The sequence below is a fragment of the Spermophilus citellus genome (genome assembly GCF_964194105.1).
Source record: "Spermophilus citellus genome assembly, chromosome: 3".
In the NCBI taxonomy this organism is placed as follows: Eukaryota; Metazoa; Chordata; class Mammalia; order Rodentia; family Sciuridae; genus Spermophilus; species Spermophilus citellus.
Window position 1 is genome coordinate 50,048,553 of NC_138184.1, and position 19,228 is coordinate 50,067,780.

Below are 19,228 nucleotides of genomic sequence, written 5' to 3' on the forward strand. Positions count from 1 at the left end.
AACAAATCTTTACTCCTCACACTTCAGATAGAGCCCTAATATCCAGAGTATATAAAGAACTCAAAAAATTAGACAATAAGATAACAAATAACCCAATCAACAAATGGGCCAAGGACCTAAACAGACACTTCTCAGAGGAGGACATACAATCAATCAACAAGTACATGAAAAAATGCTCACCATCTCTAGCAGTCAGAGAAATGCAAATCCAAACCACCCTAAGATACCATCTCACTCCAGTAAGATTGGCAGCCATTATGAAGTCAAACAACAACAAGTGCTGGCGAGGATGTGGGGAAAAGGGTACACTTGTACATTGTTGGTGGGACTGCAAATTGGTGCAGCCAATTTGGAAAGCAGTATGGAGATTTCTTGGAAAGCTGGGAATGGAACCACCATTTGACCCAGCTATTCCCCTTCTCGGTCTATTCCCTAAAGACCTAAAAACAGCATGCTACAGGGACACTGCTACATCGATGTTTATAGCAGCACAATTCACAATAGCAAGACTGTGGAACCAACCTAGATGCCCTTCAATAGACGAATGGATAAAAAAAAATGTGGCATTTATACACAATGGAGTATTACTCTGCATTAAAAAATGACAAAATTATAGAATTTGGAGGGAAATGGATGGCATTAGAGCAGATTATGCTAAGTGAAGCTAGCCAATCCCTAAAAAACAAATGCCAAATGTCTTCTTTGATATAAGGAGAATAACTAAGAACAGAGTAGGGATGAAGAGCATGAGAAGAAGATTAACACTAAACAGGGATGAGAGGTGGGAGGGAAAGGGAGAAGCGAAATTGCTTGGAAATGGAAGGAGACCCTCAGGGTTATACAAAATTACATACAAGAGGAAGTGAGGGGAAAGGGAAAAATAATACAAGGGGGAGAAATGAATTACAGTAGAGGGGGTAGAGAGAGAAGAGGGGAGGGGAGGGGGGATAGTAGAGGATAGGAAAGGCAGCAGAATACAACAGACATGAGTATGTCAATATGTAAATCAGTGGAAGTGTAACTGATGTGATTCTGCAATCTGTATACAGGGTAAAAATGGGAGTTCATAACCCACTTGAATCAAAGTGTGAAATATGATATATCAAGAACTATGTAATGTTTTGAACAACCAATAAAAAAAAATTTTTAAAAAAAAGTGCAGGGAACATCTGCTAACAGGGCATTTCTGACTATAAAAGCACAGCAGAACCATGCCTTGTGGTGCTCCAACAATGTACCTTACACTGTAAAAGGACCCATGCTGGAGATTCCTCCTTGGGTTTGGTTCCTAGAAAGTGCTTCTCTGAATGCAAGCGGCTGCTTGCCTTTGTTGAGAGGATAAAAGCCTCATGGATGTCCTCTTTTCCTGCCTCTGCTGGAAGCCCTAAAGGCCAGTGGAGTGTCCAAATGTTAGCAATCCATTCACCTGAAGAGCCTTGGCAAGTCTACTTTGTTTCAATTCCCAATTGCCTAATTTTTCATCAAATTCCACTTTCTAACCCACCTCAGAACTTTTGGAAGCAGAAGGGGGATTAACTTTATATAGAGACCATAAGAATAAGAATAATAATGAACATGTATGAAAAGTAAATTTGCTAATATTCAAATAACATGGGATATCAGAAATTACCAGCTTGGATTTTTTTTTTCCTCTATGTAAAGGGACAAAAAGACAGTATCCATCTCAAAACCAAAATACAGAAAGCAAACATTCCCAAACTAAGACCCAGTTTTTACATTAGAAACTTATTCACCTAATAACTGCCTATAATAAAAATTTCACTTGAAAGTTCTACAGCATCCAAGTTCATGGCTCCCAAAGCAAGTAAAAAAAAAAAAAAAAAAAAGTTCTAGTGCCTTTCATCTGGGTCACTGGTTCAAAAAACAATTACAAAAATTTAATGCCTGGGTTCACAGACTTTCTTCTCTAACCAGATAGTTGGGGGTGCTTATTAACAACTAAGAGAGAAGCTATACTATACCCCAAACGTCCTTTTTCTTCCTAAAATACAGAACAAATGAGATCACTCATCAGAGTGAAATGACTCCTGTTCTCAAAGAGATGTAGTGGATGTGGGGGTAAAACTGGTACAGAATTAGTCAAAAACAATGTGGCAGTGAGTATGGAAATTAAAAATACAAGTACCTGCTAACCCAGAGAGTTGACTTTTAAGTAGTTATTCCAGAGAAATGTCTACTTTGGACATGAAGAAGCACATGAAAAGTTATTTAATAAAACAGTGTTCAAAATAGCAAAACGTTTGAAGCTAATCTAAGGTTCATAGAAACAGAACAATTAATTAAATTGTGGTCTGTTTATACATGGAATATTTTACAGCAACAAAGAAATTGTTTGATTTTTGCATCAGATATGGCAAGATTTAAAAGACATAAAAAAAGGATGCTGTATAATACATGCCCTGTGGTCCCACTTAAGTGAAGTTTAAAATACTCAAACTATATATTTCAAATGCACAGTATATGTATGTAATATATATGTTTATATGGGTATACACACACACACACACACACACACACACACATATCCATGCACATACACATAACGAAAAACAATTCTGAAGGCTTACTGATTACTGTAATTAGAATGATTAGGGTAAATGTGCTAAGCGAATTAAGTCAAACTCAGAAGATCGAGGACTGTAAGCTTTCTCTCATATGTGGAAGCAAAAGAGGAAAAAGGTGGGGGGTCTCATGAAAATCAAAGGGAGCTCAGTAGGTACCAGAAAGGGACAAGGGGGAGGGAGAAAATGGGAAGGGGAAAATACTGAGGAAAGATACTGGTCAAATTATATTGTTATATTGTGTTTATATACAAATACATAACGAATCCCACCATTATGAATTCAGATATTATTTGTGTGAATTTTTTTTTTGTATTGGGGATTGAACCCAGGGAAACTTGACCACTGAGCTATATTCCAAGCCATTTTTATTTTTTTATTTTGAGGCAGGGACTTGCTACATTGCTGAGGCTGTACTCAAACATTCAATTCTCCTGTCTCAGCCTCCCAAGTCACTGGGATTACAGGCATGCACCACTATACCTAGCTTGTGTAAATTTTGAATTGATGGTTTATGTTAAGAATGTAAAATATGAGACCTATATACAGACACATATGTTCTCTAACCCCAGTTATGAGTTTTCCTTAATGAAAAGGCAGCAGCAACAAGGGGAGCCATATCCAAATGGGCTAGCAGTCAGGAACACAGGGTAGGTGTGCTCTGCACAATAGGTCTCCATATCTATTGAATAAAGGGTGCCTCAATTTCATTTCTTATAAGTAAGTGTCCTTACAGCTCTACAAAAATATCTGGGAGTCTGCATTGCACTAGACTTCCCCATGGACACAGTATAGCAGGCAGAGGGCTCTCTGGAGCTGATTACAGAGGGAAGAGGGTGACTGAGGCAGAAGAGCATGAGCCTCTTGCCCAGCTCGGTGAATCCCCAAGCTAAGGAAGGCCACCTCCTTCCTCCTTCCAAGCTGGGCTCCTGCAGGGCCAGCCCTGGCCAGCTGGTGTCCTACCATACTACCTCTGAGAAGTCTGCACCTGCCTTCCCTTCCTTCTGTCACCCTTCAACTCCCTCTAACCTGACCCTTATGTTCACTCATTCAATAATTTCAACAGATGTCCTAGGAGTTCTAAAATTACCACTTGGCCTGCAGGAAGGAGGAAAAAAAAATTTGCAGAAATAACTGCTTTGAGGTTCTGGAGAAGAAGAAAGTTTTTTTTCCCCAGCCTGGGTCATGCCTGGGTCCCTTCTTCATCCTTGTAGATCAATCAGGCTTCATCCTGTCTGTGTCAATAACCACCCCAACCTTCTCCCTCAATTATAAACACACGTGCGCGCGCGCGCGCACACACACACACACACACACAGAGGCCCTATAGCTGACTGATCACTTTAAGCGGTTCCTTCTTTGTCCCCACCTTCAATCTTTCTGGTTTTTTCCTTTTGATCGGCCATTTTCAGCTTTCCCAGCCCTACCAAACACCCTTACTGCCCACCAGAACCCCAGCTGGAAGAACACTAATCTCATTTGAATTAAAAAGGGGAACACCCGCCAGCCCTTTCCTTATTCCTGTCACAGGAACAGAACAGGACTTTGGGGACACACTCTGCAACTGCTGATGGCAGAGTACTTCAGGAGACTGTGCACAGCAAAAGGCAGAAGTGGGGGTGCTAATATACATTCCTAGATGAACTAACCCCTGCTATGACCCTGCCCCCACAGGGCCAGAAACATAATACCAACATCTCTTCCTATGGCACATCCATCCACTCAGCGATAACACTGTGCACGCTATGTAACCAACCACCAGAATTCTATAGCCTCTGCAATTTTTTTGAATCTTGTCACAAGCTGGCTTTTGTGTTTAGTATTGTATATTAGCTACATTGTGAATGATTCTTTTCAGGTGGGTGAGTCTCAAGTTTCATTTAAAGATTGGTTGAGGGAGAGCCACAAAATGCCCAGAGTAGATGGACTTGTGGCATAAAATTTTTCCCAAAGTTTTGCACCTTCTGTTTCAGTTACTTCTCATATTTAATTCTGCAGAAAATTAAAAATTAAATAAACACTGATGGGGAAATGTTGTTGCTGCCTTTTCATTAAGGAAAACTTATAACTGGGGTTAGAGAACATATGTGTCTGTATATATTACAAAGTCACACAATCAATCTTAAAATATTAAACTTGAGTAAGGTTAAAAAAAGAATGCATCTCCTCGAGATCCCTCCCAAAATGAGAATTGAAAAATGCACATTTAAGGCAGCATGTGAGGTGGAGTTATTGGACAGTCAGAATCTGGCCTCAGAAACCTGAGGGGTGAGGTGCAGAGGGAGAATCCTGATGCCTCCTTTCCAGCTGTGTCTGATGCAATTTCTATTCCCTGGACTTTTCAGTTAATTCATTTAATAAACTGCAAATGAAAACCCATATTTTTGTACTCAGTAGTAGTACAAAAATGGTTTGACGTGCCTACCATGTCCAAAGCCCTGGGTAACATCCTTAGCACCATAAAAGAAGAAAGAAAGCCCTACAAGCACACACATATACATTTTTTCTTTCAGCTAAGCCAATTTGAGTGAGTTTCTGCAACCAATAACCCAAAGGGTTCTGGCTAATATTCTAGTATGCCTAAATGACTTCACTTTAATACAATCTTATTGGTTAAAGTGTTTGAGCAGGGAGAGTTCCTGCATCAAGTCTGATTATACAACAATTAAATTCACTTTTTAACTAATAAACAATCCAAACAAATAAGGACACAACTAGATTTCTTCTCAAGGAATTGTAATAGTAGTAAATTTGAATTATTTAAGAGTTGGATTTTATTTCTGAAAAATCATCAATAATCAAAGTAATATCTATTCAACAAAAGATCAATCTAGGCAATCTGTTCTTTATTGAAATGAGGTAAAGCAACAAAAATAAAAAAGATAAACTGGTTCACATTTTGTTATTAGGAGCCAGCTTTGAGAAAAATTTTGTGCCACAAGTCCTTCTGGGCATTCTGTGGCTCTTCCTCCACCGATATTTAAATAAAGCTTGGTACTTACATTCACTGGCAAAGAATTATTCACAATGTAGCTAATGAACATATACTGAACACAAAAGCCAGGTTGTGACAGGATTCAAAAAGTATAATTTTTTAAAAAGTATCAAGAAGTACTCTTCTTCTTTCTCTCCTGCTTCAAATATAAAGGATTGAATTTGCCAAAAAATTTACAATCCTGAAATTAAAGGTGAAGCTTGACAGGTGTTTCCTGTGATTTCATTAATATTGGACAATGAAAGTCAGTCTCTCAGGCAACCATTAATCATTAGCCAATTGTTGAAAATTAACTAATGATCTATAAGGATGTACTGTAGATCCCTTATGTGGCCATTCTCTATTCATTTATTCCACATACATTTCCTGATGTGCCTACTGTGTGCCAGCTGCAGAGATAAGTTCATAAAGCTACAGACTGGAATCAGAAACCTCTAGAAACTCATTTAGTTTCTTCCAAAGTCACTAGGCTAATCAGCCAAACAGCTGGCTGTCAAATCCCAAAACACATGTCTAGAATCACCACACCTGAGCCACTTCCTATAACACTTGTAGAACAAGATAGAAAGGGGACAATATCTATGAATACAAGAGTTTACCATGCTCATGGGAGTCCAGCAAGAAAGCAAATATGCACTTAGGCAGATGGGGGTAGGAGTCAAGGATCAGAGATGTGGGGTAGGGAATAGCCAAGGATCAGAGAAATCTGGACAAAGATGTAGCACATGAACTGTCTTGAAGAATAGACAGAATCTAGGCACACAGAAATAAGAGATTGCAATCGAAGCAGAACACAATAGAGGAAAAACTGTGTAAATGAAGCACAGAACTAATATACACCCTATAGGCAAAGTCCAATGAGCCTGGTTACAAAATTGTTTCAAGTACTCTATTACAATACACCCCCATTTGGTGCAAAACGGTGAGAAACTAAATCATGACCATGCAAATCCAATGAGCTTGCTTTTTTATATATATAAATATTTTTTAGACGTTCATAGACCTTTATTTTATTCATTTATTTATATGCAGTGCTGAGAATCGAACTCACTACCTCACACAGGCTAGGCAAGTGTTCTACTACTGAGCCACAACCCCAGATGAGCTTGCTTTTTAAGCCCACTTAACACTATATATAAGGATCTCAGATGTGATAAAGAGAAGGCAATCACAGCAGACTGTCCCAGAGCATTCCTGGCCCCTTTAAGACATCTAATCCCATTGACAAGTGTCCATAGCCCAGCACAGCTTACCAGAAGGACTCCCACCACTCTTTGCTACTCTGATCCCTGTAACCAGAGCCCAAAATGTGACTGCTTCACTCTGAAACCCAGCTCTGAGGGATCCTTCAGCCAGAGATACACAAGAATCACAGATTCCAAATTCAGGAAGAAACAACTTCCTACCCACTCCCTGCAAAGGACCTCTAAGGAGTCCACAGAGGGACCTGCCATCCAAGAAAATTCTAAATTTTAGCTCAAGGAGAGCAAAGGGCAAAGTGCATCTCCTGAAAGACCTATTCATTTGGCAGTCAACAACATTCAGTGACTGAACATCTACAGTGTACTATTGTGCTGAGCAGGGTCAGGGACTCAAAATGGTTCACTCTGAATTGTATTCTGAGCTTGCTTGATAAGATAAAGATATGCAAATAAATAACAGAAATGTATGGTGTTTTACATGCAAAGTGCTGTGAGAGGGGTTCAAATAAAACTTGTTCCTTTGGATCTGGATCAGAAAAGGTCTCATTGAAGAGATATAAGTTGAGATTATTAAGCAACTCAAAGACAGTGACATATGAAGAAAGGTAATGGAGAGGAAGAAGCATCTCAGATGAAGAAAACGGTGGAAGAAAAGCTATGAGGTGGACAAGTAGAAAAGGGGATACTTAAGAACTTTGGATGGACAAATAGGAGAGGGGAGACTGTAAAGGAGAAGAGTGGGGTTGGACCAGAACAAATTGGACCCTGCCATGGGATCTGGTCTTTCTTTGGTGGGCAATAGTTAGCCACTGAAGCCTGAGGATCACTTATAGCAAGACGTCGGACACTGATGTGAATGAAGTGGAAGTGGATTGAACAGAGGCAAAATGTCAAGAAACTAAAAGTATGAACATCCAGGCCTCAACATAAGATGAGGAAAGGTGCAGGAATGGGGTCAAACAATTAGTAAAACATTTCATTCAGCTTAACAAGCATTTACTGAGCATCTATTATAATCCAGGCCCTTTGCTAGACAAAGGGATAGAGAAGCATGAGTCACAGAGAGGCCCCACCCTCCTGCTACTCTGAACTGGTTTAGAGGTGGGTACAATTATTAGCAGATAGCAAGGAAGGTCTGAAATGACATATGGGATCCTCAATTGGGACATTTCTAATTTGAGGCAGTTCTGTACAACAGAAGTGGGAGGCAGACTGGGGAGGGAGAATACCAGGAAGAGGTTTCACAGACTGAAAACGGTATCAGTTTGCTTATGAGGGACTTAAGGCTGGAATGCAAAATAAAGCATTTCTCATGACAGGGATGTATCACTTGTAATCATCCTTACTCTGACACCAGATACAGAAAAAGCTCCCCTCCTCTGTACCAACAAGAAAACAAAACAAAACAAAACAAAACAAAAAAAATGATGTACAGTTTTCATTAAGTAGAAATGAGGAAACACTGCTACTGACTTAACTGGGAGGGCCACGACTGTGGGAACTGAGTAAGCTGCACTGTTTCCATGGCTTCAGCCTCCACTTGTCCCTGTGAGTCCACAAAGGAAAATGGCATAGAAACTTAGACTGTTTGTATTTAAAAAAAGAAAAATCTAACTCTGGGAAAACTTACTACCCCCAAGGTAGTCTTCAAATCCCCAAAGCTAGCTGAGTTACGCACCACCCAGACCAAACATACACTGGGCTCATGGAAATGGCCACATTCCTTATTCAACTAAAGTAATACTATCACTACAACTAACCTGAAATAGGCTGAAACATCAGCCATAAAGGGGCCCTGAATGTCACTCTAAGTGCTTGTCATACACAATTCCCACTGAGCTAACAGGCAAAGAAATCCACCAGTTCCCTGAGATGCACAGCTTTGCAACCTTTGTCAGCCTCTGCCCTTTGTTTTGTCATTCACATTAAATGAAAGGTATTTACTACAGATGAAAAATAAGCTTTGTTCAGCTGCCTCTAAACCGATCCCAAAAATAGAGCAATCACTTGGGTACAAATTGGGTCAAATGTATAAAAAAAAGAACTAGCTCCCTGGTGGGAGGACAGACATGGCATGGGACCTTGCTCAGAGTCAGGGGGAAATCCACAAAGAGCCTCCCTTCCCACAGTAGGAAAGGAAATATTTAAAGAGTCAGGCAGTACAGAAACTTATCTGGCCATGTGACCATCCAAGTGAAAGTAGTCAGAAACTTTAACACCACGAGTTTCAGAACACTCAGTAAAGAGGTCAAAATATACATTGGTATTTCAAAAGGCCTGCCAAACTAACACACTGCTCACCTACCCTAAGAACAAATCCAGAGTTTAAGAATTATAAAGAAAAGATCCACTGGGCAGAGCTGCAAAGGAGAAGAGAGATTTATCCATTTCATATACTTTATTCCATCACTTCTTAGCTGAGAAATCTAAATGGTCTGACAGCATTTATATTAGTGCCCTGAATTTCTCTGGGAAAAAAAAATCAGAATATTAATTGGCTTACACATGCAGCTACATTAATTATTCCACTGATCTAAATTAATCTGCCTTTCTGAAAGGTATTTATTTTCTAAGTTTGTTTAATCATGTTCTCTTGAGCTACAAAAAGCAACAAACTGGGTCACCATCCACGTTGTTAAATTTGGTAACAAGGCTAACACCATCTGTGGCCTAGACTACGAGGATCCATCTCCATTGATGGGAGGCTTTTCACTCTTTCTGCTTTTCCTTTGAAATGATCCTTTAATGTCAAATGTCTACAACCAAATCAAAAGCCATTTAAAATACCCCAAATTATGCAAATAATCTCAAACATAGTACAAATATATACTCATAGTGTTCATAGGTATATCCAACTCCCATTCACAGTTGTATTTTCAGCAGCAATATCCAAAAATTTTTGAAAACTCTCTAGAAATCAAACTACCCAAACCCAAATACATAGAGACATGATGTTACATCTGAAATATGCCCAACTGATTTTCTTTATTGTTATGGTACTCATGATTGAACTCACACACACTAGACAAGTGCTCCACCACCAACCTACATCCCCAGCCTCTAACACTTTAAATATAACAAGAAATCCTGTACCATAAACGATTAAGGCTAAATTCACAAGAGTATAATTTCACTATTTTTTGAAGCCAGCAGAGCTCTCCCTGACTAGGAACACCATCATCGTGTGTTTGCCTTTTCAGCACTCGCTCACTTAAGAACATCCAGCCCTGTTCAAATACAGTATCAACACAAGAAACCAAAACCAAGTGCAACTAGCTGGAAAAGGTGAAAGCCGAAGAGAAAGTTTGCCATTCCCTCCTTCATCCACTTGGTCTCCAATTATCAGGAACTGCTTCTTGCAAGAAGGATGCTGCAACCCCAGAAAAATCCTGAAATGGCTTCTGAATCATCAAAGAAAGACTACAGAATGTCAGAAGTAAAAACAATCCTAGTGATCTTCTTAGCCAATCCCCTTAATTGCCAGGAGGGGGAGGAGCAATGCAAAAAGGGTGTGAGAAATGCTCCAGAATATAACTCCCTGACAGTTGAGTGGGACAAGCTCCTAGTCTCAGTCTAGTGCTCCTTAGTGCTTTTTTTTTTTTTTAATTATATCAACTTTTCCCAAAGGAAGTCCCATGGAACAGTGGTTCCATGACATTAATGTCTTCTGCCAAAAAAAATTTTAACGAATCCATAACCAATTATTTTCAGGGACTAGCTGAATTAAACAAAACAAAACCTATTTTTTAACTGTGGAACGTCCCAGAACTTTTACTCAGCTAATGTACACTATAAATCTTTAAGAGAGCAATAAAGTATATAGAAGGATACTGGTGTTTAACCATAAACTCATTTTACCTTGGGACATTTCATAGTAGTTGAAGTAGAAACATCAATACTATACTGTTTTATTCTCCAAATTATGCTTTATATAGATTTATTAGTTTTATTGTATTCTACTTTTATAAAAATTAATAGCTCATATACAAGATCTGTGACATTTTTCTACTTACCAGAAAAACTGAACAAAATACCCACCATTCCCAAACAACACTGGATTTTAAAAAAAGAGAGAGGGAGAGAAAACTAATATTATCAGGAAGAGCATGGTAGAAAGCAAATGCCTAGGCAGAGAGAGAAAGTCATTTTAAAATCTTCTACACATCTCCTCTGCAAAATGTTCCATATCTATTTATACAAGATTCATGACTTTAAACCCTTTCATTCAATATAAACGTGAGAATAGAGATTAAAACAAAACCAAGAGACTGGGGTTGTGGCTCAGTGGTAGAGCATTTGCATGGCACATATGAGACACTGGGTTCAATCCTCAGCACCACATAAAAATAAATAAATAAAATAAAAGTATTGTAACCATCTACAACTAAAAAATATTTTTTAAAAAATATGGTAGCAAAACTTCAAGAAACATCATATCCATGGTTGTAAATTTCCATCACCCAGAAAGTCAACTGCCAGTTCAAGTACAGAAGCAAATGATAACCATACACCAGGATAAGCAGGAACTCTGAAGACACTTACCAAGTTATGATTTGTTGAATTAGAATCATCTTCAGGGAATGGGATGTAAATAGCTAAGGCCACACAATTGGCAAAAATAGCCAATAATATAAATATGTCAAATGGTCTGAAAATTTTTGTTAAGGTACATATGCATTACATAAACATAAACCATGTCTACAATCACACTCCCAATCATAACACATGTGAACTACTTTTAAAATGAAAATGACAGAACACAAATCATTTTTTGACTGACTACAGTGACTACTAGGTTTTCAAGAGAAATAATCATCGAAGGTCATCTCACAGTAGGTCACCCTATCCGGTGACCTCTTCATGTCCTCTTTCTGTTGCAAGAATCATGTTACATTCATTATTCTGCTGTACACTGTATATTAAAACCTAAAAGTATTGAACAGCCAGTTAGGGCATTGTGTGAACCAGGTTTCTGCTTCTTGGAGCTTAAAAAGCAAGGAGGGCCTTACTAAATTCCCAGCTGTTGTAGACACAGAGAAAGTAGCCATCATGGTATAAATCTCTTCCACAGATCCTTGCCTCCATGTGTTAGAGCCATTTTCTCAGGGGCTATTCCTGGATGGGTCAGTCTAAATCTCCTATCTGGATTGGGGAGGACAAAGCCACTAGGAATCTTCTCCATTCTCCCTGTGACTCTCATGACTTTCAGTACCTCAGATGCTGTGATAAGCACGCCAGGCTCCAGCTCCCTCCTCTGCTTTCTCTTCTAGAGTAATCGATAGCTATAACTGTTTCAGATTAAAGCTGGACCGGAGCTCAGTTTATAATGTGCTGTTGCTGTGTCCAATTTATAAACAAATTAAATTAAAAAGCCATAAGAAATCAGCACCAGACACTTTAAAAATAGGCCTTAACAATTTTAAATCTCGGAGGTCTCTCTGTAAGAATCACTTTGAGATGAGCCTCGAACACATACTTACTAAAACATGCTGGTGTTATTAAGAGACATTGTAAAAACTGACAATACAAATTTGATATTTGCCAAAAATGGCTGTTCTTATTCTTTTGGTTTTCAGCCATTTTAAACTCGAGGTTTTAGGAACACCAACCTAATTTGTGATTCCTGGGCTTGATTTTACAACAGTGTTCCTGTACATTCACCCACAAGAAGCAAGGCCATGGTTTAACTAAATCCCTCAAGGTACTAAAGATTTGAAGCTATCAACAGACTCTTCCCTATTCATCCTGATACTCTTCTGGGAAATCAAAAAAATGATGTAAGAAATAAATATCCCTTACCTCTCTGGAGATCTCTTGGGTTTCATAAAACCTCAGCCCCTTTGAAGAGCTTTGATAACTAATTGGAATAAGGACAGGAATAACATTATCCCCTTACTAACTTTGATGAGTTTATTTTAAACCCGTTAGCTTTAACTCATATTGATTCTCTTAACTCATCTAGTGTTACAAATCTTTTATCCAGGGATCCAACTTTAAGGCAGTCCACCTTAAGAAGACTTCTGAGGGCTGAGGCTGTAGCTCTATGATAGAGCATTTGCCTCCCATTTGCAAGGCCTTGGGTTCAATCCCCAGTACCAGCATGGGCAATTTGGCAAGACCCTGTCTCAAAATAAAATAAAAGAACCGACCATGTAGCTCAGTAGCTGAGCACTCCTGGATTCAATCCCCAGGACTGGGGTGAGGCAGGGGGAGACTTCAGAATTCTCATTTCATTTTTCAGGTTTCCCACTGAAATTTAAACAGTTGACTGCCCCAAAGTTATTCTCTGTAGAAACAGTTAGTGCTTCCCCTGCCCCCATACCAGCATCCTTCTTTTCCAAACTCCCTAAATGATAAACATGCAAATCTGAGCAATACTAACATGTTCAACTGTTCAGGAAGGCTAAACATAAAATGTGTTTTTTGTTTTGTCTTGGTCTGATTTCAGTCCCCAGACACTGGTGGATACTATCTCACTGCCACACAAAGTAGATGGGGTCTGATCCTAACAATTTCTTCTAATGAGAGGAACACCTTTTGCTCCTCCAAGGTCCAGGACCCTGTGCCCTGCCTATCTGTAAAAACAAACAAGACTCTCATTTCCCCAGTGCTTGCAGGGCCTGACAGAGCTGGCATAGGGTGGATTTCTATAACTAGCTCCCTAAAATGGAAGGAAACTGTCATTTGACAAAACAAATAGATCACATATCACTTAATATCTACCTATTCTACAAACCATCCCACTTGTAAGCAGGTTTCTCCCTGAACCAGAAGCCGCATGCCCTATTTCCTGTATACATATGTCTGGCAACTTGGGAAAGGAAGCCGGAAGCGTGATCCAGGAATTCACTTTATACACATAAATTGTTATGTACAAAATACTGTACACAAAGAGAAACAGCATTGGGTCTCCCACCTCACTCCACATAAAATTAATGACCTCACCAAGAGGTCTCTGCTTACTCAGAGTCACATCAAGTCAATCTAAGGAGGAGGAGATCTTTCTGGCAAATGCACTGCTACCCTTGACTCCAGTGAGGCTATGGAGGCACACACTAATTTACCTAGTTCCTTGCCGGCCTGACATGAGTGTTCTGTCCTCAGACTAGAAAAGAACTTAAAGAGAAAATGCACGCACACAACCCCAGCTAATGTGAGAGACATCATAACTCACTCGAGAGAAGAGACATCTGTTCTAAAAAGAAAAAGCACGTGAAAACCTTTCAAATCCTACCCATGCATTCAACTGCTCTCTCCAATACCTTTTAGACAGTTGCCTCATTTTTAGCTCCTGTCCAGAAGCAGAGAAAATAGTAAGCTAAGACAAAGGGCAAACAAATAAATGCCTAGCTTAGGACTCAAATTATTAGGGGGTTCAGCTCCACTTCTTAGCCATCTGTCAACATCCTCTCCACCTTTCTGGGCCTGGTTAGGGAAGCTCAATTTTTTCACTCTGGTCTACCATTAGGAACTGCTCTGAGGCACCTATCAGCCCCAAATACTCTTCTGGGAAAAGAAAATGCTTTACTTTTCCCAGACCAACAAATCATCTGACTAATTAGCCATTTGTTCAAAGAAAAGATTTCAGTCAACTTTTTCTGAAGGAAGGCAATAACTGGAGTCTGGCCTCCAGGTACAGGGATGGGGATAAACAGGCAGAAGCACAATAAGTCATCGAAGATCTAGAGCATGACAACCATCACGGGGCACTTGGAACTCAGTTTTAAAAATACAAAGGAGACGCCCAGAAATGTAACTTCAGTCCAAGGACATAGACAGAATTTTTTTATAAAGACAGCAACTGCAAATTCCTCCATGGAGAGGGCTGTTCTATAACTCTCCAAGGCTCAGGAAGAACAAGCATTCACAAACCTCTCCCTGCACAGGCTTCCCCATACTCACGTTTCAAATACTGTTTTTGAACTTGTCAAAAAGGAAATTCCAGGAAATCACAGCATTTATAGCCCAAAAAAATCAAAAACACTCCCTATGAAAGAAACGTTCATATTTGCAGTTACCTGAACAATTAGAAACGTCAAATGTCAGAACTTGAAGCAATCTTAGCATTAACTGTAGTTGCAGAAGGAAATTTCAAATATAAGAAATGAGAAGATTCCACCAAAGGTCACTTCCAGTACAGTCTTAGTACAGTCTCAGTCTTTTTTTTTTTTTTCCTCATCAGTGTACCTCATCTGCAATAGGTTCAATGTATAGCACAGCCCCAAAACAACGGTGGATTTAAAACTAACCATGTAGTGTCTAATGACCAAAGATCAGTTTCATATTTTAACTCTCTACCACTTTGAAGTTTTAGGCTTCACTCCCTCCCCCTATCACTAAACACACACCCACACAGACAGTAGGCTAAATATACCCAGGGAGCCATCCTTCTGTAACCTAAGGAGACAGGAAGTTATATACCATGAAACCCCTAATACACAGCTTCACATTCCAGACTGCTACAGCTTTGTAAGTGTCATTTCAGAAAGCAAATCCTTTTAAAGAACAGATGGTAAAAGAGAAAATGAGAAAGACTCCCCCCCCCCAAAAAAAAAAGGATACTTCCATTCCACTATACTAATGCAGGCTCTTCTGATGGGGTTATTCAGTGATAAACAGAAAAGGGCGCGGGCTGGTCTGCTGTTGGACGAGTTACCCTGTTTTTTGCTCTTGGCGTATTGCTGACGTTTTCTTTGGGAAAGAGATCCTACAGGTGGGGGTGCAGAGGTGCTCATAGTTTGGGCAGCCTTGGCCTGTCTAGCAGCATCGATTGCAGCTTGCCAGGACAGGACAGTTTGCTTGGAGCTATTCGGCTGAGAAGTTGGTCCTTCACCAGAAAGAGGGAGTCTGGTGCCTCTTGCATAGTTTGCCTCTGGAAAGAAGGAGAAAAAGAACAGTTAAAACAAAACAAAAACAATAACATGAGAATCCAGTGGTGAGGGGGTGGGGAGACAAAGGTTGTATACCAACATTAAGAGGATAAATCATTCTGATGTTCCTGTTTTGAATCTCATGTCCTATTTTTTAGAAGCAAGGATTTGTCAAGCAGAACAGTGAGAAAGTCTAAGAGCTCTGCTCTAAGTGTCAGTCACACAGAATCTTTGCAAGCACCGCACCTAATCAAGTTAGTATTCCACACCCATGTCTTTGCAAGGAGTCTTTTGGTACATTTCTTCTGAAAAACTGAGGTTATTGCCACATTTTTTCTGTATCTTTTCTGACTTCGAAAACCCATGTATCTCGTACAAGTTAACAGATATGTACAACAGCTTTTCTCTAAAATAATTACCTCCACCACCACAAAACCATTTTTTTCAGCATGGTAAAAAAATCTTCACCTGATACAAGGCAATACAAAAAGCCCTATAACAGATATCTAGATTATGCACTGACACTTCCTTAAAATGAAAATTCATGATACTTGGGACTCATTTCCTCCAGGAGCTTCGGAAAACAGAAAACATCTTTAGGGCTTTTTTTGCATTTTAAATTGCAGCAGCAGCAGCCAAGCCAGACAGCCTGCACACCTACACCTAGGATAGACAGGCTAGATTATGCCAGGGGGCCCTCAAGGCCTAAACAAGAATCATTTCAGTGTAGACTAACATCCAGGTGCACACAAGGCAGAAACCAAAGAGGGCCTCTGTGAGCGAAGCCCCCACCACTTGGGGTCAGGCCATCCCCAGGCAGGTCTCCCAGGCACCTGTCTGCCTTGGGCCACAGCCTCCTAGCAGAGGCAGAAGTCAAAGTGAGAGAGACGGTACAGAGGTAGAGGGATGAGCATTTGCAAAGCCAATTATTGTTAAGAGTCAAAGCAAGCACAGATCTGTCTGCCCAGCAAGCCTGAGAAGGGAGCAAAGCCGGGGGACAGCAGACAACCGGATCCCGAGATGAGTCGTGCCAAGCCTTTCCCTTCAGGAGCGCTCACCCGGAAAGGCTTCAAGTCTACTGGGGTTGGGGGCGCCACTGATCTCCAAAGACGGGGTATGGCCAGGAGTTGCTCCATCCCCCTTCGACCCAACCCCAGTCCGCATGGAAACTGCACGTGGTGCCGGACCCGGACTGAGGAGGGGAGTCCACAGGGGCATCGACTCCCCGGGCATTGCTAGGTTACCAACGTACGCACTGGAGGCGCAAGGAGCGGGAATACTGGTTCCATCCGACCCCCTTCCCCCAGATTCCAAGACCCGGCCTCCCTGCAAGTGTAGGGGTGTGCGCTTCACCCACAGCGTGAAGGGTGAAACCGGGCAATCCTAGAATTTTCCGGATGCCACTAAGGACCTTCTTCCCAGTCAATCAGGGGGCAAGGGAGGAGGGGAAGGCAAGAGGAGGCTGGAAAGGGGGCTCAGGCTGAAGACTAACAACCTCCCTCCTTTCATTGATCGAGGGCGTTGGAGGAAAGTTGAGCCCGAGGACACTGAACCCGAATCACCTCGACTCGCCGCCCCTCCAGCTTCACAGTAGTCTACGTTCTCAATAGCTGCCCCCACCCCACAAATGCAGAATTAACTCTGACATTCAGGGCCTGAAGGGGAGAACGGAGTGGCTGTCACGCATCTTCCCCTTCTATGTAGATGACACCGAGCTAGAAGCATCCTCTCCAACCCCCTCAACCCACCCAGAGCACTGGAGATTGGGGGTGGGGGGGAAGAGGGGGTGGGAAGAGGAGGACCATGACAAGGATTAGATTTGGCAGCTGGTGCCCAGACTCTGGCTCACCGTTCGCGTGGTCCGCTTGCTGCTGCCGTTGATGCTGCATTTTTTTCATCATCATCATCATCATCATCCACGAACATTTATTGAGCGCCTACTGTGTGCAGGGCACTATGCTGGGCATTAGGGCGGGGGAGGGATGGGTAAGGGGGTTACCGCTAGGTAGGAGCTGAGGTCCCTGCCCTTATTCTCGCTTCAGCAGGGGGTGGGGAGGACAGGGACAAAAAACAGAAAATAAGGATAATTTATAAAAACCGCTCGCCACCCACGCTCCCTCTTTTTCAAAAATGGAGCAAAATAAACTTTTTAAAAAAATAAAATCAGATGTATATATTATCTTAATAATATATACATTTAATTTTTTGCTGCAAAGGAGAATTGGCTTGGTCCCTTCCTCTAGCGGAGGGACGCCGCGGTGATGCCGGCCCGGCCACCGGGGCCGCTCGGAGCGCCCCCCATGCCGCCCGTCCGCCCGCCGCGGTGCCGGGTGCCCGCCGCCGCCGCCCCCGCCGCCGCTGGCTCGGGACCGCGGGCAGCAGGAGCTCACATCCGGGGACGGAGGCGCTCGCCCGCTCGCTCGCTCCGCGCCCGCCGCGCCGCGCCGCACGCCGGCTTCGCCCTGGCGACGCTGCGCGCCCGCCGCCGCCGTCCCCCGCCCTCCCTCCACACCCCCGCCCGCTCTGAGCCTCCCACGGGCCGCGCCGCGCCCCAGCTGTCAGCAGCTGGGCTGGGGGCTCTGTTCGCACCGCCCGCGCGCTCAGGGTGGCCGCTGTGTGAGACTTAGGGTGCCGCCACCCGGGTCTGGCTCGACTGACCCGCGGGCGCCGAAGAGTTAAGTGCGCTTCAGCCTTGAACCGCCGGGTTAACCCTCTCCGCGCCGCAGCGTGTGCTTTCCCCACTTCCCCCGAAAGAGGCAGGCGGCGCCTGCAGATGCCGCGGCCGCGGCGGTGTGCGGATTAACCGCTCCTCCCACTGCATTTCGTGGCGGGAGGTGCCTGGGTTCCTGGGACCCACCAGGGCTCTCCGCGTCGGCCTCCCCTTCTGCACACCTGGAGGAGGCCCCGCCCCCTGGGAGCACAGGTGCTAGCGGGTTGTCTTCGCTGCGTTTTTGAAGCGCACCCTTCGCGGAGCTGTGCCTGGATTCCTCACTGCTCTGGAACCAGACAGGCGTCCCCTTCACCTTTCCTCTGGCTTTCTGAGTGAGGGAGGGATGTGGGCGCCCTACTCCCTAGAGAGCACTAACTGCCCAGGTAACTGCCCTAAGCTCCAACGCGGTTTCCCGAACGCCCCAATTCTCCCCACTGTCTGGCACCACCGAGGACTCCTGGATCCGGCTGGCTCCCTCTCTCTACCGCGGTGTCTCTCTCTCTCTCTCTCTCTCTCTCTCTCTCTCTCTCTCTCTCTCTCTCTCTCTCTCTCTCTCTCTCTCTTCTCTCTTCTCTCTTCTCTCTCTCCCTCTCTCTCCCCCTCCCTCCTTTCCTCTTCCCCCTCCCTCTATCCTCACTGCACCTTCCCTCCCTCTCACCACCCCCACCCGCAAGTGTATTTGGAGACAGGTACGGGGAAGTAAAAGCCAAGGTCTTTCAACCCGCTAGGGTTACTCGAAGAAGAAATAGATGATGCTGCTGGAAGTGTTGACTCCTGTCTGGGAACTGGTAGTTTGTTTTATACCTTTGCTGTCTCCCATTTGGGTTAGGGGAGGTTTGCAAACCGCAGCTCTAGCTAGAGGGGAAAAT

The 19,228-nt window shown here is 42.6% G+C and overlaps 1 protein-coding gene across 1 annotated transcript in view; it reads right to left on the reverse strand.

The window, feature by feature from the left end:
- Nucleotides 1-17,979, reverse strand: part of CACNA1D (calcium voltage-gated channel subunit alpha1 D) — a 324,288-nt gene extending 306,309 nt beyond the window's left edge. The window contains exons 1-3 of the mRNA XM_081284245.1: nt 17,499-17,979; nt 15,342-15,651; nt 11,322-11,427 (exon numbers count right to left, since the gene is read on the reverse strand). Of these exons, the coding sequence (XP_081140371.1) occupies nt 11,322-11,427; nt 15,342-15,651; nt 17,499-17,565 (483 nt within the window). The 5' untranslated portion in view covers nt 17,566-17,979. The remainder of the gene's footprint in view (nt 1-11,321; nt 11,428-15,341; nt 15,652-17,498) is intronic.
- Nucleotides 17,980-19,228: the final 1,249 nt, after the last annotated feature.